Here is a 20,091-nt window from a genome sequence, read left to right as displayed (position 1 = left end):
GAATTAATAATAATGTTTTGTTGTGATGCGATCTGGCCGCAGCCAAATGCGAATGGAGATATTAATGATTAAGGGGATACAGCAGCTCTGAACGCCAACAGTAATGGGTGACTTCAAATAACTTCAATAAAACCTGGGTATGATGGCAAAAAGCTATGCAGTGAATCTGACCCAAGATTGCTTTTTGACAATGGGGTCAGATCTATGATTTGCTGTAACTGCTACAGAAGTTTAAATAATGGGTGTCTATAAAAAGAATTCAGACATGAATATGTTTGTATAATTGATTATCTGTGTAATTGTCCATTTAATAGATGTAAAACTCCATCGCTGCAAATTAAGTTTGTAGTGAAATTTCCCTTAGACATATATGCCTCTATCATGAAACTCTCAATTTAGAAAGCAGATGAAGCAACAAAAATAATTTTGATATCAGTATGGCAGAGGCAGTTGATATACTATCTGCATTTGATGAGCATATCATAAGATCATAAAATGTAGGAGCAGAATTAGGCCACTCGGCCCATCGAATCTACTCCGCCATTCGATTACAGCTGATCTGTTTTTCTCTCCCAATCCCATTCTCCTGCCTTCTCCCCGTAACACTTGACATCCTTATTAATCAAGAACCTAACAATCTCCGCTTTCAAAATACCCAATGACTTGGCCTTCACCTCTGTCAGCTGCAATGAATTGCACAGATTCACCGCCCTCTGACTAAAGAAATTCCTACTCATCTCCATTCTCTCTTAGGCAGGGGGAGGAAATCAGACATTTCTGAATCACAAAATGTTGGGATTAAAATAACCTACAAACCCGCAGGTTTTTGGAATTAGTTTAGTTTAGAGATACAGCACGGTAACAGGCCCTTCAGCCCACAGAGTCTGCATCGACCAGCGATCCCCGCATATTAACACTATCCTACACACAATAGGGACAATTTACATTTATATCAAGTATATTTACCTTCCCGGAGAGGCGATCAAGTTTCGGATCACATTCTCTGGGCTCTGCGGCCTACCATAGATGGAGTTGAAAAGCCTCCTCGGACTGTCGTGAGCCCCACCGCAGGGAGCAGACATACCATCGGAGCAGATTCCTTGCCTGCAGACTTGCCATCAAGGCCTCACAGTCTCGGGAGAGGCTAATCAGGAGCTCCAACGCCGCAGAAGGTTCGTCCAGCCCCGACACGAGGTTCGATCGCTCCCGATGCGTGAGCTGAAAGCCTCGACGCGGATGGCCTGAATGCCGCCGGCTATGGGACTCAAGACCATCCCGTCGAGGCCCCTGACCAAGGAAGAACAAAAAGGGAAGGACTAACTTTATTTTCGCCTTCCATCACAATGAGGAATGTGTAGGGGTCACTGTGATGGATGTTTATGTTAAATGTGTTTTTTTGAGTCTGTTGCTTTTTAAAATTGTATGACTGACCTGGCCAGTGAAATTTCACTACACCAATTGGTGTATGTGACAATAAATGAACCTTATTATCCTTACCCTTATGAACCTAAACTTGAACGTCTTTGGAGTGTGGGAGGAAACCGAAGATCTCGGAGAAAACCCATGCAGGTCATGGGGAGAACGTACAAACTCCATACCGACAGCACCCGCAATTGGCATTGAACCCGGGTCTCCGGTGCTGCAAGTGCTGTAAGCCAGCAACTCTACCGCTGTGCCACCCTAATGGGAATCCCTAATGGGATGTGGGAGGAAACCGGAGCACCCGGAGGAAACCCACGTGGTCACAGGGAGAGCACCCAAGGTCAGGATCGAACCAGGGTCCCTGGCACTGTAAGGCAGCAGCTTTACCTGCTGCACCATTGCGCCACCATGAGACTGGGACGCTTTTGATTATTTTGCCTGGAGATGCATGTCAGGTGGAAGTTCAGTTCAATCTGCCTCCCATAATTAGGACTTTATCATTACAGGAAATCCATGAACCACTGATGTAGAACTAAACCATAGGTCCTTAAATTACACTGCTTTTCCATTATTAATTCGTTTTTTAATTTAAGAATACAATATGGAAACAGGCCCTTCGGCCACCGAGTCCATGCCGACCATCGCACCCATTCACATTAATTCTATGTTATCCCACATCTCCATCCACTCCTTCTAGGGGAAATTTACAGAGGGCCGAATAACCTGCCCACCTGCATGTCTTTGGGATGTAGCAGGAAACCGGAGCATCTGGGGAAAACCCATGTAATCACAGGGAGAATGTGCAAAACTCCACACAGACAGCACCCGAGGTCAGGACTGAACCCGGGTCTCTGGCGCTGTGAGGCAGGAGCTCTATCAGCTGCGCCACTGTTCTGTCTTAGATGACATAGAATAACGAAAAGTATTTTCAGATTTCAACTGTGGTTTGATTGCTTGCAGTAAATATTCATCCAAGAACAAAATTCCTTCCAAATATAGGATAACAATTTCTGGCTCATTTGGCACAATCCTTGTCAACCTGTAATTTCTGCTGTTTTTCCTGCATAAGTATTACCTTGGAAGAAATACCCATGTGAAAGGTTTAAGTCTAGGTTTATCATTTTAACATGTACTGATAGCACTCAAAGACAGGATTGAACCTGCGTACCTGAAGCAGCTACTGCATCAATAAATTCTTTCTCATCTACAATATATCACAACACATGATGTTTTCATCATTTGTAGGAAGGTAGTTACGTGTAGCAAGGTACAGTGGAAAGCTTTGTTTTGCATTCTATCCAAACAGATCAGATATACCATACATGGATACAATCAAACTCGTGTAAAATAGGTAGAGCAAAGGGGAAGATACAGAGTGCAGAACATAGTTCTCAGCATTGCGATGCATCGTATTGAAATGTAATTGATAAAATCCTTTAGTATTTAAATATTCTGAGTCATTTGTAAGAATTGCATTTAAATTTTTGCCTAGTTCTCTTCATGATAAATATTTTCATTTGTGTTCCCTAGATTTACGGAGACTCGACATTTGCATCTGTACATGCCTGCTGGAATGGGCTTCATGGCCGCGATTACATCTATCATTTATTACCATAACATTGAAACGTCAAACTTCCCCAAACTTTTGTTAGGTGAGTTTTTCTTTATGAGGGCTAGACTACACAGCTGTATTCTGTGCCCTGTGCCATTCTTTGCTTCAAAATGTTTCTGCTTTTCATGGTGTCTTGCATAACTATGCCCCGTGGCAAAGTATTCTATGGTCCAATAACAAAGAAAAAATACAATTTTCAGAATAAAAATAACAAATCTCATTCTATTTATAGTGACATTTAAAAAAAAAGTAATGGCTTTTTGTCTGATTTCTACATCAGAAACGCAGAACACAGCACAGGAACAAGCCCCTTAGCCCACAATGTCTTTGCCGAACATGATCTATTTCCCTCCATTCCCTGCATACCCATGCAACCTATCTAGAAGCCTCTTAAACACGACATTCATATCACCCTCCACCACCACCCCCGGCAGCTTGTTCCAAGCACCCATGTATTAAAAAACATGGCCTGCACATCTCCTTTAAACGTTGGCCCTCTCACCTTAAAGCCACAGTATGCCCTGTAGTATTTGACCTTCTACCCTGGGGGAAAAGGTTCTGACTGTCCACCCTATCTATGCCTCTCATCATTTTATATACCTCCATCAGGCCTCCCCATAACCTCCAACATCCCAGAGAAAACAATCTAAGGCTACTTCTTTTAATTACTCTTTCTAAACAAACATTTTCAAAACTCTAGTTAGTCCCCTTTGATCTAATTTCCAATATATCCTAAATTTTTTCTCATAACTATATATTATCATTACGGTTATCATCAATAAAATGACATCCATCGAAAGGCAGGAGTTGATGATATGCAAGTAGATGTATAAAAAAATTCGATTTTCCCCTTTCATAGTAAAGGAGTCAATATATATATATATATAGGACAACTCAATATATAGGACAACTCAAATTTCTCTATTTCAATGTTTAGTAGAGAGAGTTCCATCTATCAGATAATTGAGATGAGGTTGTGGAAATGAAATCAACACATGACTCCCTGGAGGATACTTGAAGTAATTAAATATCTATAATAATTGTTGAATAGTGCACACATTCAAATGACAATGACACCGAGCTACTGTACACATTAAGGGAAATAGCCAACTGATTGTATATTGTTTAAAGAACATAATCGTTCACAATTCGCAACTCGTTTTGTCTTTGGGGTGTGGGAGGAAACCGAAGATCTCAGAGAAAACCCAAGCAAGTCAGCCTTGCAGACAAGCAGCCGTAGTTGGGATCGAACCCGAGTCTCTGGCGCTGTCAGGCAGTAGCACTACGCCACCATGCCACCCACATTATTAGGGATAATTTACATTCTTTACCAAAGCCAATTAACCTACAAACCTGTATGCCTTTGGAGTGTGGGAGGAAACCTGTCTCCTCACACCTTCTGTATTTTCATCTCTGGCCTTTGTCCAACCATTGTCCTATCAACACCCCCCTCCTAAATCAACCTGTTACATGCCCAGCTTTGGCCTGACCCTCCTCTCTTCCAGCTTTCTTTCCCCATCCCCCTATAATCAGTCTAAAGAAGTGTCTACAACCCAGCACCGAGGATGTTCCCAATGATCGGGGAAACTAGAACTAGGGGACATAGTTGCAGAATAAGGGGGGGCTCTTTTAAAACTGAGATGAGGAAGAACTTCACCCAGAGGGTGGTTAATTTATGGAATTCACTGCCCCAGGGAGCAGTGGAAGCAGAAACGTTAAATATATTTAAGACTAAAATAGATGGTTTTTTAGCTGCCAAGGGGATAAGGGGCTACGGGGAGAGGGCAGGGATATGGACCTAGGTATGGTTAGTATAGTAAGACCTGAGTGATCTCCTGGACAAGTGTCGATCGCCTGGATTGGGGTCGGAGAGGAATTTCCCGGATTTTTTTCCCGAATTGGACCTGGGTTTTTATCCGTTTTTTTGCCTCCCCCAGGAGATCACGAGGTTCTTGGGGTGGAGAGGGGTGATAGCGGTATAAAGGGGAGGGTAGTGTCTTGTGTTCTGTGTCTTGTGTCTACTGTTTGTGGGTAAGTGTGTCTGTTTAGTGTTCAGCCATGAGCGAATGGCGGTGCGGGCTCGACGGACCTGGTGGTCTACTCTCGCACCTACTTTCTATGTTTCTATGTTTCTATAACGTCACCTATTAATGTTCTCCTGAGATTCTGCCTGACCCGCCAAGCTACTCCAGCACTTGTTTTTTTTTTGTAAACCGACATCATCAGTTCCGTCAGTTCCAGAGGGAGGTGGATGCTTAGAACATGCTGCCTGGGTTGGTGGTGGAGGCAGATATGGTAGTGGCATTTAACAGGCTTTTAGATGGGCACATTGATATGTAGGGAATGGAGGGATGTGGATCACGTGCAGGCAGAGAAGATTTGTTTAACTTGGAATCATGTTCGACACGGACATTGTGGGCCGAAGGGCCTATTCATGTGCTGTACAGTTCTATGTAAAAAGGAATGCAATGTTTGATATCCTGCATTAATATGGAATTAGGTAGTGAAGTTGCCAAAATGTAAGAAACAGCATCTTCCGCACCTTTCTCCCAAATCTGCGTTGGTAACAAATGCATGTTCGTACCCATGACGCTTATAAGACCAAAACTGTTCTTTAACTTCCTCACTGAACTGCCCACAAAGTAAATCCATGTAGTCACTGAGCGACACTTTGCAAATCCTTCCTCAGTATATCTGAAAGCAGCATTATTGCTCGTGATCCCATCAGATAAATCAGGCGAAAAAAGACACAAAGTGCTGGAGTAACTCAGTAGGGCATCGAACATCTCTGGAGGACAGGAATAGGTGACTCTAAAGGTTCCTGACCCGAAACATCACATATCCATGTTCCCCAGAGATGCTGCCTGACCCGCTGAGTTACTCCAACACTCTGCGCCTTTTATTGTAAACCAGCCTCTACAATTTCTTGAGACCTGATGAATTAAAGTCTCAGCTGCTCGATTGTCTCTTCCTACCCAGACAGATGGTTAGACACCATCCAAGAGAGAGTTCGATTTAGCTCATAGGGCTAAGGGAATCATGGGATATGGGGAAGAAGCCGGAACAGGGTACTGATTTTGGATGATCAGCCATGATCATATTGAACGGCAGTGCTGACTCAAAGGGCCGAATGGCCTACTCCTGCACCTATTTTCTATGTTTCTATCCCTCCCCTCCAAAACCAACTCACTTCCTGCCTGGTAGCCTTCACCTATCCCAGTTTGGAGCCTCTGTGATGACTAACGTCATTGACCATTCAGTCAATTGAAACTTGCCCCTCTTAAACACCACTATCGTATCTGCCTCCAGCACCACCCCTGGCAGCACGTTCCAGGCACCCACCACCCTCTGTGTAAGAGAGTGGTGCGTGCATATCTCCTTTAAACTTTTCCCCTTTTACCTTAAGGCTAAACGTTCTAGTATTTGATTTTCCCGTTCTGGGGAAAAGGTTCTAACTGTCTCCCCTACTACCCATGCCTGTGGTAACAAAGGGAGATATGGATTCCTATTCTTTTTCTTCAGAGATGCTGCCTGAGTTACTGCCCGCTGAGTTACTCCAGAATTTTGTGTCTATGGTGTAAATCAGCCTCTGCAGCTCCTTCCTACACATTTTTCCGGTGGAGGTGGTTGAGGCAGGTACTATCACAATGTTTAAAAAACATTTGGACAGGTACATGGATAGGACAGGTTTAGAGGGATATGGGCCAAGCGCGGGCAGGTGGGACTAGTGTAGATGGGGCATGTTGGTCGGCATGGGCAAGTTGGGCCGAAGGGCCGGTTTCCATGCTGTATGTCTCTGTGACTGTAACATAGAGGTAAGAAAGCAATGTTAGATTCGTGAAGGGCTACTGGTCAGCCTCTGCATCCTCTGGTAATAGATCTCACTGTCTGTATTGTGTCAGTTGCTGCAACTGTGGAAGTACAACTTTGTTGTAGATGGTAACAGGATTGCGGTCATTTGTTTTGCAGCTTTGCTGGTCTATTGGACATTAGCCTTTGTCACGAAGACGATAAAATTTGCCAAGTTTTGTGAACATGGGATTGGTCTGAGCCAACTCCGTTTCTGCATCGCTGCCCTGTTGGCAATATTGTACGGCATGCTACTGGCTGTGGAGGTTAACGTCATCAGAATGCGGGTAAGGCAGGGGCCATTCTTTCCTTTGTCCACCTTTCCCAATAGGAATGAGGCTGCTGAAGAGGAATGCTGCCTGGATTAGAGAGTATTAGCTACAGGAAGAGTTTAGTTTGGAGATACAGCCTAGAAATAGGCCCTTTGGCCCTTCGAGTCTGTGCCGACCTGCGATCCCAGCGCACTAACACTATCCTACACACTAGGGACAATTCACAATTCTACCAAGCCAATTAACCTACAAACCTGTACGTCTTTGGAGTGTTTGTGGAAACTGGAGATCCCAATGAAAACCCAAGCAGGTCATGGGGAGAACGTACAAACTCCATACAGACAAGACCCGTAGTCAGGATTGAACCCGGGTTTCTGACATATTAAAATCTAAACAGCACTGTGCCGCCCTGTATACTATTCTATGTTCAATGTTCTAAGGAGGATCCTGACCCAAAATGTCACCTATCCACATTCTCCAGGGATGCTGCCTGACCTGCTGAGTTACTCCAGCATTTTGTATCTTTTTTTGTAAACCATAATCGACAATTCTTTGTGCCTCCATTGTACTGACTGCTGTACAGTCACTACTACATCAGAAGAGTTATAGGGATACAATCATGATTGCGATATAAGTCATCGAGAAATATTTATGTCATTATCTTGCCTGTTATACAGTCAGCATGTACTTGGACATAACTCTTTGCCAAATTATTTATTGCTGCAGAGATAAATAAACTCTTCAAACTGACATTGGGCATCAGCAGCTCGCTTCATCTGGTGAAAGTGCTAACATGTGCTAACAGGATAACTCTTGTGGCACGCAATGTGAATATTATTTCCAGTGCGCCCTACTTGAAGTGAGACTAGTCATGCCGCACCTGTTTATCAAGACAGAAAATAGACATAGCATCATACAGCATGGAAACAGGCCCTTTGGCCCAACCTGCCCACACCAGCCAACATGCCCCATCTACATAATTGTTTATCAAGACAAAATAAATAGTTTGCAAGGTTTGCTAAGGACATTGAGACAGGGAATTGGAACTGTCATGATCTCGATCAATGGCAAGCTGGCTCAAAGGACCTTGTGATCTATCATTTACGTCGATCCTGTGTCCTCTGGTCCTAGACTCTCCCACTCGTGGAAACATCCTCCCCACTCTATCCAGGCTTAGTTTAGCTTAGAGATACAGAGAGGAAACAGGCCCTTCGGGCCACCGAGTACGCGCCGACCAGTGATCCTTGCAAATCAACACTATTCTATACGCACTAGGGAAAATGTTACATTTACACCAATCCAATTAACCTAGAGACCCGTACGTCTTTAGAGTGTGGGAGGAAATCAAAGATCCCGGAGAAAACCAACGCGGTCACGGGGAGAGCGTACAAACTGCGTACAGACAGCACCCGTAGTTGGGCTCGAACCCGGGTCTCTGGTGCAGAAAGCGCTGTAAGGCAGCAACTCTACCATTGCACCACCATGATGCCCTATTCACTATTTGCTATTCTTTCACTATTCGGCCTTTCACTATTCGGTAGCTTTCATTAATTTGACGCTGTTTTACAGAAAATGAATGAGTGATTCTGAATATTTATTTAAGAATATATATTATAAACATTCAACCTCATCGTTGCTTCATTCACTGACTCGTGCAAGATTTCTCCTGTCCTAGCGATACATTTTCTACAAACATTCAAGAGAGGTGAAGCCTCCAGAAGACCTGCAGGATTTGGGAGTCAGATTCTTGCAGCCATTCGTGAACCTCCTGTCCAAATGTACCTATTGGTGGATGAACAGATTCATAACGACAGCACATAAGAGACCTATTGACATCAAAGCCATTGGCAAGCTGCCCTTTGCCATGAGAGCAATAACCAACTATGTACTCCTGAAGGATGCATACGAAGCACAAAAGGTAGTCTTCTCGTATATTTGCAATTGTTTAGTGCCATTTTCAGTGTTTTTAGAGTTTTGTTTATTGTCACGTGTACAGAGGTGCAGTGAAAAGCTTTTGTTGCGTGCTAGCCAGTCAACGGAAAGACTATATATGATCACAATCGAGCCTTCCACAGTGTACAGTTACATGATAAAGGGAAATAACGTGAATAATGTTTAGTGCAAGATCGTCCAGTAAAGTCCGATCAAAGATAGTCCAAGGGTCTCCATAGAGGTAGATAGGAGCTCATAACTGCTCTTTAGTTGTTGGTGGGATGGTACAGTTGCCTGATAAGAGCTAGTGCTGTGTTTCAGGTTTTGTTGATGAACCAAAGGGCAACTACTCTACAAATAGATAGAGTGAATGCACAGAGTCTTTTCCCCAGAGTTGGGAAGACCAGAGGACACCAAACCAGGGCAGCTGAACAGGTACATGGACAGGGAAGGATGGGGATGAGGAGGAATTTATTTAGTCAGAGGGTGGTGAATCTGTGGAATTCATTTCCACAGACGATAGTGGAGGCCAAGTCATTGGGTATTTTTAAAGTGGAGATTGATAGGTTCTTGATTATTAAGCAGGTCAAAGATTATGGGGAGAAGGCAGGAGAATGGGGGTTGAGAGTGAGAAAAGTAGATCAGCCATGACCGAATGGCAGAGCAGACTCGATGGGACGAATGGCCTAATCCTGCTCCTATGTCTTATGGTCTCATGATCAAGTGCTGGCACATCGAACTGCCCATTCCACAGGATGTAGAGCATCCAATTAATCAATAATCAGATGAAAATATTCAACTGATTAATTGTAAATTCAATGAGTTTAGCTGTAACTTTACCTTGTTATTTTAGAAATCTATATTTTATGGAGGTGAAGCATAATTTCTTCATCATGCAAATTGTAGGTTGTCTTCCCTTCAACAAATCAGTGTAATTTGCAGCATAATATGGTGAATGATTCATTCTTTCCAAATCTGACCTTTGCTACCATTACCATCTGCTTTTGTCATTGCTCTGTGTTAAGTGGAATAAAGGAGGTATGGAAACCAAGAGAAAAACATATAATAAAATGGCAGAAAATGGACAGTTCTCTGACCTGCAAGGCTGCCAACTGTAGTGATATTTTGTCTTTACTAATGCAGACATTAGTGAAGAGAATCACGTTGAATAAATCATAATCAATTAGTTTAGTTTTAGTTTAGTTTAGGGATACAGTGCGGAAACAGGCCCTTTGGCCCACTGAGTCCGTGCCGACCAGCAACCATCCGTACACTACCACTATCCTACCCACTAGGGACAATTTACAATTCACAGAAGCCAATTAAACTACAAACCTATACATCTTTGGAGTGTGAGAGGAAACCAGAGGACCTGGAGAAAACCCACACGTCATTGGGAGAACATACAAACTCCGTACAGACAGACAGCACCCATAGTCAGGATCGAACCGGCTCTGTAGGACAGCAACTCTACCGCTGCACCACTGTGCTCCCCTAAATCCAATTATTGGATGTTGATCAACAGAACTAATGGAGAGGAAAGGTTTAGAGGGATACGGACCAAATGTGGGCAAGTGGGACTAGCGTGGCTGGGCTCATCTTGGTTGCAGGAAACCGGAGCACCCGGGGGAATACCACACGGTCACAGGGACAATGTACAAACTCCACACAGTCAGCACCCCAGGTCAGGTTTGAAGCCGGATCTCTGGCGCTGTGAGGCAGCGACTCTATCAGCTGTGCCATTGTACCACCCCTGTGATAGCAAACATGTGCTGCACACCACTTGTATTGTCTCTGTTCCTTCCCCTATTTCGACTTCTAATTATGGATTGCACTACAATATTTAAAAGATATTTGGACAGGCACATAGATAGGAACGGTTTAGCGGGATATGGGCCAAACGCAGGCAGGTGGGACTAGTGTAGAAGGGGTATTATGGTGGACACGGACGAGTTGGGCCAAAGGGCCTGTTTCCGTGCTGTATGACTCAGTGGCGGTGAATATTTGCTGCAGATGCTCAGCTAAATGCGTTCTACTCCCTGTTGCAGAAGAAAGCTCTGGTCGGGCTGCAGGACACGAAGATGATCTGGCGGGTGTTACGGCAGGCCTTTGGTCGCCCCATCATTCTCAGCAGCATCTTTCGCATCTTGGCCGACCTGCTGGGCTTTGCCGGACCTCTCTGCATCTCTGGGATTGTGCACCACCTCAGTGACGAACATCAAGCCTTCCATCCACAGGTACGTAACAACACACTTCTGTCATCTAGTTTAGTTTAGTTTACTGATACGGCATGGAAACAAGCTCTTCGGCCCATCGAGTCTGTGCCGACCACCGATCACCCGTACACAGATGATCTGCCATGATCATATTGAATGACGGTGCTAGCTCGAAGGGCCAAATGGCCTACTCCTGCACCAATTGTCTATTGTCTACACTAGTTCTATCCAACACACTAGGGACAATTTACAGAAGCCAATTAACCTTCAAACCCACATGTCTTTGGAGTGTGGGAGGAAACTGGAGCATCTGGAGAAAACCCACGTGGTCTCAGAGAGAGCGTACAAACAGTTTCAGTTCAGTATATTGTCACGTGTACCGAGTACAGTGGAAAGCTTTTGTTGCGTGCTATCCAGTCAGCGGAAAGACAATACATGATTACAATCAAGCCATTTACAGTGTATAGATACATGATAAGGGAATAACGTTTAGTGCAAGGTAAAGCCAGCAAAGTCCGATCAAAGATAGTCCGAGGGTAACCAATGAGGTAGACAGCATCCACAGTCAGGACCAAACCCAGGTCTCTGGTGCTGTGAGGCAGTAACTCTACCACTGCACCATTGTGTCATCCAGACACTTGGGCAGGTACATGGTTAGGAAAGGTTTAAAGAGATATGGTCCAATTGAAATCATAATGTCATACAGCACGGAAACTGGCCTTACTAAAACTAAACTAAATGGCAGGTTGATTGGTAAAAATGAAAACAAAATAAACAATGAACTTCTAAGTTAAAAGTTATTCCAGAAAACAAATCTACACTCTTGAAATTACTTGCCAGTGTGTCTGAGGCCATGTGGACATCGAACAGTACAGCACAGGCCCTTCGGCCTATAACGTCTGTGCTAAACATGATGCTAAATTGAACGTATCTCCTCTATGATCCATGTCCCTCCATTCCCTGCATATCCATATCCGTATCTTAAAGCTTCTTAAAACGCCACTATCAAGTCTGCTTTCAACAACATTGCTGGCAGTGCGTTCCAGTCCCCCGTCAACCTCGGTGTAGAAAAAATTGCTCCACATCTGTTCTTTAAACTTTACCCCTTCTCCTTAAAGCTCTGCCCTCCTGTAAATTGTAATTTTGGTCATCTATTAATAATCCCCATGTATTTATTCCTTGGGAGGGCACCTGACAGTGTACAAGATCTATCACTTATGCTTCAGAAATGGAATGGATTGAGTGTCACACATTCCTTGTTACGTATCCTGTCCTGGCAGGTTTATTTTAATGAGGACTATTCCAAGCAACCACAAATTATCCTTGAGACACATGTTTAGTTTAGTTTAGTTTGGTTTTATTGTCACCTATACCGAGGCACAGTGAAAAGCTTTTTGTTGCGTGCTACCATGTCAGCGAAAAGACTGTACATGATCACATTATCCACAGTGTACAGATACTGGAACTGTAGATGCTGGAATCTTGAGTAAAACAAAAAGTGCTGCAACTCAGCAGGTCAGGCAGCATTTAAAGAGACATGAGCTAAATTCGGCCAAATGGGACCAATTTAAATGGAGCATATTGGTCAGAGTGATATATTGGGCTGAAGGGCCTGTTTCCATGCTGTATGACTCTTTGAATGCATTGCTTTAAACAGTACCATTTCCATGGTGGAAATGTCAAAGACTAGAGGGCAAAGCTTTAAGGTGAAGGGGCAAAGTTTAAAGGAGGTGTACGGGACAAGTTGTTTTTTTTACAAAGAGGGCCGTGAGTGCCTGGAACGCACTACCAGGAGTGGTAGTGGCGGCAGATACGATCGTGTCGTTCAATAGGGTTTTAGATAAGCACATGGATATGCAGAGAATGAAGGGATATGGATCACGTGCATGCAGAGCAGATCAATTCACCTTGGCATCATGTGGGCAGAAGGGACTGATCCTGTGTTGTACTATGTTCCATCTGTGAAGGAATGGATAGGTAACATTTAGGGTCAGGTCCCTTGTTCGACTTTATCGATGTAAATTAAACTATCTTTGTTTTTATTTAACCGCATCCTTCATAAACTGGATTTGCTTTCCCGATATAATCTTTGCCCACTCTGTTTTGCGCACTAACCACAGTATTTGATTAACATTGGAGCACTAAACATTGCCATAACATATAACAATGAGCCTGAAGAAGGGTACCGACTAGAAACATCACCCATTCCTTCTATCCAGAGATGCTGCCTGTCGCACAGAGTTAAGCAAGCAAATTATGTCTCTAATTCAATGGTGTTTTGTAAATGTTGTCAAGAAATTATAGTTTGTACAATACATTACTGCTGGAACTTACAGAGCACTCTTGGTCTCTACAGGTCAAAATGCTGGGAGTTTACTTCATTTCCTCACAGGAGTTTTTATCCAATGCCTATGTGATCGCAGTTCTATTATTCCTCGCTCTCCTTTTACAAAGAACATTTCTTCAGGCGTCTTACTACGTTGCCATAGAAACTGGAATCAACCTACGAGGAGCAATTGAGGTACTGGAGTTTTGTATGTTTAGTTCCTAGTCATAGTCTTTAGAGTTTAGAGATACAAGGCAGAAACAGGCCCTTCGGCCCACCGAGTCCATGTCGACCAGCGATCACCCCGTACACTACCACTATCCTATACATTAGAGACATGTTTAAAATTTTACCGAAGCAAATTAGCCTACAAACCTGTGCGCCTTTGGAGTGTGGGAGGAAACCGGAGCACCTGGAGAAAACCCATGCGGTCACAGGGAGAACATACAAACTCCGTACAGACAGCACCTGTAGACAAGATCGAAACCAGGTCTCTAGTGAGGCAGCATCTCTACCGCTGTGCCACTGTGCCGCCTTGTCATTCACCACAGATACAGGCCCGTGATGTGCAGGGAATGGAGGCATATGGATTATGTGCAGGCAGATAAGAGTTGGAATTGGTATAATTTTCAGCACAGACATTGTGGTCCGAAGGACCTGTTCCTGTGCTGTACTGTTCCATGTTCTATGTTCTAATGGGTGGAATCAGGGTCAGGGACTCAATGCAAGATGGTGGTTGAGTGACACGTGTTTGACTTGATAAGTTAAGTGCTTTCCTATGGTTCAATATTCCTTCCAATTCCTAACATCCAGTCACTCTTACTGGCATTACTCCTGTTGAAATACATGATGAAAATAAATGAATACTGCCTATGAAAGATTTTCATGACAGTTTCTCATAACGCAGCTACATTTCTTAATTTTTTTCTCTCCCAGACCAAGATCTACAATAAGATCCTTCGATTGTCCACATCCAACATGTCCATGGGGGAACTGACCGTGGGGCAGATCTGTAACCTGGTCGCCATCGACACCAACCAGCTGATGTGGTTCTTCTTTCTCTCCCCCAACCTCTGGGCCATGCCCGTGCAGGTAACTTGACGGGGCGTTGATGCGAAACCTCTGAAGCAAAGTCACCGTGACTTTAGTGGTGACTTTCACACCGATGACCTGACAAGTCAAGAGAGTCAAGAATCAAATGTGTTTTATTGTCATTCGTCCCGAAACGGAACCATTAAATTCTTACTTGGAGAATATGTAAATAAATAGAATAGACAGACAGACAGACAGACAGACAGACAGACAGCAAGACAGACAGACAGACAGACAGACAGACAGACAGACAGACAGACAGACAGACAGACAGATGACTATGATTAAAAGGAAGTTGAGTGTATACATACTGTACAGTATATGACAAACAGTTGAAGTGCAAAGACAAAATTAGTGCCCCCAAATCTATGCAGTTCAGAGCTTATTTGTAGGTTGTAGTGTTTAATAGCCTGATGGTTGTAGGGAAGAAGCTGCTCCTGAATCTGGAAGTTACAATTTTCAGGCTCCTGTACCTTGTTCCCGATGGCAGGAGTGAAATTAGAGTGTGGCCAGGGTGGTGTGGTTCCCTGATGATGCTGGCTGTCTTTTTGAGGCAGCGACTCTTGTAGATCTCTTCGATGGTGGGGAGGTCAGTCCCCGTGATGGACCGGGCAATGCTCACCATTTATTGTCTCCTGGAAATTGAGTCTTACCTGCATTACATTAACATATTCAATTCAGAGTCATACGGCACGGAAACAGGTTGTTCGGCTCACCGAGTTCATGGCCGACCATCGATCACCCATTCACTCTAGTTCCATGTTATCCCGCTCTCTCATGTTATCCCACTGTATGCACCAGGGGCAGTTAACCGAGGCGAATTAACCTCCAAATCTGCATGTTTTTGGGACGTGGAAGGAAACCGGAACACCCGGAGGAAACCCACACAGTCACAGAGAGAACGTTCAAAAACTCCACACAAACAGCATCCAAGGTCAGGATCGAACCCGGGTCTCTGGTGCTGTGAGGCAGTGGCTCTACCAGCTGCGCCACTGTGCCGCTGCTCAATGCATTGCACAGTCTCGGATATTGGAGACAAGGTAGCATGTTAGGAGAACATCTCTGGAGCTTCTGTATGGAACAACAGGTCACAGGTGAGTTTATTGTAGTGCAGCAGTTTCCACTCAAAAATAAACCCAAATAGGATATCCCTTCTCAACATCAAAAGGACTTGAATCAGATACTAAACTAACAAACGAAATAGGTTTGCTTTATATCACTTGCCAGGCCTTGTCTCGCCCTCACCTCTCCTCTCCAGTTTCCCCTCCACATCACCCTCCGCCAGACTGAAAACGGTGCCCAGCCAGAAACAGCCCCTGTAATTCCCTCCACAGATGCTGCCTGACCTGTTGAGTTCCACCAGAACTTTGTGTTTTACAAAAACTAATTAATGTTCATGTTTTCTCTCCAACCTTGATTTAAGTTGGGGGGAAAAGCATCACAATACTATTAGTTCCTCCTTTTTTTGTTATTTTACGAACATTAATTTTTCCAATCACAATTAAAGTCACAATAATTGCATCTATTTAACTCTAAGCACCGGTTGCGGCACGATGGCCTAGCGATAGACCTGCTGCCTTGCAACGTCAGAGATCCTGTCTACAGTTGCGGCTATACAGTCCCCATGAGCTGCGTGGGCTTTCAACGAGATCTTCGGTTTCCTTCCACACTCCAAAAACATACAGGTTTGTAGGTTAATTGGCTTGGTGTAAATGTAAAATTGTGCCTAGTGTGTGTAGGATAGTGTTAATGTGCAGGGATCGTTGCCCAGTGCTGACTCAGTGGGCCGAAAGGCCTGTTTCCGCACTGTGTCTCTCAACTAAACTAAACTAAAACACAGATTGTCACAGATGTTAGAATAGAATAGAATAGAATAGTTTCTTTATTGTCATTGTAACATGAACCATGTACAACGAAATTGTAAAATGTCAGCCAGTCAGTGCACCATTCAAACATTTCTAAAAGCTAACGATACATACAAGGTAAAATATTTTAAAAAGATAAACAACTAAAATAAATATCATAAAAATAGCACGCATAAACACCCAGCCCTACATCCTTCTGTCGATTTCACAGTCTCTTAGTATGTATCGCCCCTGCGTTCCTTGGCGGCTACATTTAGTGCCTTTATAGCAGTGGGGTAAAAACTGTTTTTAAGTCTGTTTGTCCTTGTCCTTGTAGATCTGCACCGTCTGCCTGACGGTAACAGTTCAAACAGGGAGTGTCCGGGGTGGGAAATGTCCTTTATAATACTCTGGGATTTTTTGATGCAGCGGGAACTGTGTAAGTCCTCCAAGGTAAGGAGAGGGCAGCCGACAATCCTCTGGGCGTTGTCAATGGCCCTCTGGAGCGCTTTCCTCTGAGCCGCTGTGCAGCTGGTGTACCATACGCATACACAGTATGTTAGGATGCTCTCAATGGAGCACCGATAAAAGGACAGCAGCAGTCTCTGAGTGATGTTATTCTTCCTGAGCACCCTCAGGAAGTGCAGTCTCTGCTGGACCTTTTTCAGCAGCGCAGAGGTGTTCACGCTCCATGTCAGGTCCTCCTCAATATGGATTCCCAGGAAGCGGAAATCCGCCACCCTCTCCACACAGTCCCCTCTGATAATTAATGGTACCATGTCCGTTTTATTCTTCCTGAAGTCTATTATTATCTCCTTGGTCTTTAAGATGTTGAGGAGCAGGTTATTTTCTCCACACCACACTGTCAGCTGCTCCACCTCATCCCGGTAGGCGTACTCGTCCCCCCCGGAGATGAGTCCCACCACCGTAGTGTCATCCGCAAATTTGACAATGGTGTTGCTGTGGTGGGCGGGGGTGCAGTCATGTGTGTAGATGGTGTAGAGCAGGGGGCTCAGCACGCAGCCCTGTGGAGAGCCGGTACTGAGGCTGAGGGCCGTGGATGTGTGATGGCCCACTCTGACTCTCTGGCTGCGACCCGACAGGAAGCTATTTATCCACATGCAGGTGGAGTGTGGAAGTCCCAAGTCCCCCAGTTTGTCCACCAGTTTGTGGGGAAGGATGGTATTAAATGTTCACTTTGACAACAATGGCGATGCATTTAAGAGGCTTTTAAGAGACTTTTAGATAGACACATTGAAGTGCAGGGAATGGCGGGATATGGATCAAGTACAGGCAGATGAGATTAATTTAACCTGGCATCATGTTCGGCATGGACATTATGGGCCAAAGGGCCTGTTCCCGTGCTGTACTCTACTCACTGTCATGTTCTACTCACTATTTGTGTTCTGGCAACGTTTTGATAATAGGGGGATTAAAATCAGAATGAAAGCTTGGCGTTCGTTTGTATTCCTGCAGGATTGCTTGTAGGTAGTGGCTCTGACTAAAACAGATGCATGATATTTACTGGGGTTGGCACTATGGCATCATCTATTACACATGATTTCCATCTTCATCGTATGTTGTTCTACTTCAAATCTCCAAGGACATAAGTAATTTTCCAAATATAGAGCCTCCCTGCCTGACTTGTCTCCAGTTTATTGCTAAAATAGTGTTGATTAGTAGGACTGGATGGTACAATCCCTAAGGTCCTTCACCACAACTGAAACCCGGTATTCTTGGGGGTGACCACTAGGTGATTTTGCTACCAATCAGACACATCTTCAGTTGTGTACCTCAACATCACTGGGTGTTTCGGCCTTTTATCATAAGACACCCTCAGTCGAGGTTGGCCCACCGCAGGGTGATCAGCCCTGGGTGTGTGTCTTATGGTTAGCCTCTAGATGGTCACGTGGCAGCCCAGACAGCATCTTTTCTCTTCAGTCACAGCCAGTGACTGCTCCATTCTGCTTTTTTCCTTCCATCTTCCTCTCTGCCGCTGACTGTGGCTGGTTGGGCTCTGGACTCGTGTCATTTAACATTTGGGAATAGAGCATGACCTTGGGTGCTGTCTGTGTGGAGTCCACACTGATCACCCGTTCACACCAGTTCCATGTTATCCCACTTCCTCATCCACTGCCTACACACAGGCGCCGGGCACTAGGTTCTTACAGAGGCTCAATTAACCTACAAACCCGCTCGTCTTTGGGATGTGGGAGGAAATCTGATCACCATGAGGAAACCGTCACGGGGAGAATGCAAAAATTACACACACAGACAGCACCTGTAGTCTAACCCGGGTCTCTGGCGCTATGAGGCAGTGGCTCTACTAGCTGCGCCACTGTGCCACCCTTCAAATAGTCATTTCTAATCTCCTTTTGGACTTTTATATTGCAATAAGATTTGCTAATTTAGTTTAGTTTATTATTGTCACGTGTACCAAGGAACAGTGGGAATCTTTTTGTGCTAACCAGCCAGCAGATACACAATACATGATTACAATCGAGTCGTTCACAGTATACAGATAAAGAGTGCACGGTAAAGTCCAGTAAAATCTGATTAAAGGTAGTCTATGTGTCTCCATTGAGGTAGATAGTAGCTGAGGGCAGCTCTCAGGTTGTTGATAGGATGGTTCAGTTGCCTGAAAACTGTTGAGAAGAAACTGTCCTTGAATCTGGAGGTCTGCATTTTCACACTTCTGTACCTCTTATCTGATGGGAGAGGGGAGAAGAGGGTGAGACACATCCTCGGGTATGCTGGCGGCCTTGTCGAGGTAGCGTGAAGTATAGATGTAGTCAATGGAAGGGAGACACAAAGTGTTTGGAGCAACTCAGCGGATCAAGCAGCATCTCTGGAGAAAAGGAATGGGTGATGTTTCGGGTCTTCCACAAACTGAGCTGATTGGTTTGTGTGATGGTTTAGGCTACGTCCACAATTCACTGCAATTTCTTGCGGGCTTGGACGGAGCTGTTCCCAAACTGTGCTGTGATGCATCCTGATATAATGCTTTCCACGGCGCATCTGTAGAAGTTGATGAGAGTTGTTAGGGACATGCTGAAGTTCCTAAGCCTTGTGGACATGCCAGTATTATGTTCTGATATCATGTGATTGGAAATGTTTGAGATATGAGCTTCACTCCGGATGAGAGGCAACGGGTGACATTTAATAGACGCTCCAGTGCAACAGGCACTTCAGAGATTCCAAAGGCCCAGGAAAGAATCTGTAAAATGGTGCCAGAATTCCAACACCAGACCACTCAGGAAACTGATAAGCAGCATGCATTTGGACTCCTCAGTCTATGTGGGTTGTGTTATCTGGCCTGTAGCTACTCTGCACAAACCGTGAGAGGCTGGTATCCATCAGGGCAAAAGGCTAAAGCTGTGCATGCTGCCCCTTAAGTACCTTTTTGTGAGGCCACTTTTAACTTTAGCTATGTTTATTTGAACTGTGCAACTGCCAGCGCATTCGTTCTCAACCACGACGCTAATTATAGAGTCATACAGCATGGAAATAGGCCCTTCAGCCCATC

At 44.5% G+C, this 20,091-nt stretch overlaps 1 protein-coding gene across 6 annotated transcripts in view; it reads left to right on the top strand.

Annotated features, from left to right (window-relative positions):
• The window catches only part of abcc8 (ATP binding cassette subfamily C member 8), a 104,565-nt gene that overhangs the window by 12,021 nt on the left and 72,453 nt on the right, over positions 1 to 20,091 (top strand). For all 6 annotated transcript variants that reach the window (XM_033038992.1, XM_033038997.1, XM_033038993.1 and 3 more), the window contains exons 4-9: positions 2,953 to 3,074; positions 7,004 to 7,170; positions 8,831 to 9,073; positions 11,136 to 11,324; positions 13,660 to 13,824; positions 14,566 to 14,721. In XM_033038992.1, the coding sequence (XP_032894883.1) occupies positions 2,953 to 3,074; positions 7,004 to 7,170; positions 8,831 to 9,073; positions 11,136 to 11,324; positions 13,660 to 13,824; positions 14,566 to 14,721 (1,042 nt within the window). The remainder of the gene's footprint in view (positions 1 to 2,952; positions 3,075 to 7,003; positions 7,171 to 8,830; positions 9,074 to 11,135; positions 11,325 to 13,659; positions 13,825 to 14,565; positions 14,722 to 20,091) is intronic.

The sequence above is a fragment of the Amblyraja radiata genome, chromosome 20, assembly GCF_010909765.2.
Source record: "Amblyraja radiata isolate CabotCenter1 chromosome 20, sAmbRad1.1.pri, whole genome shotgun sequence".
NCBI classification, from domain to species: domain Eukaryota; kingdom Metazoa; phylum Chordata; class Chondrichthyes; order Rajiformes; family Rajidae; genus Amblyraja; species Amblyraja radiata.
The sequence above is the reverse complement of the archived record's forward strand: the minus strand, read 5'-3'. Positions and strand labels throughout refer to the sequence as shown.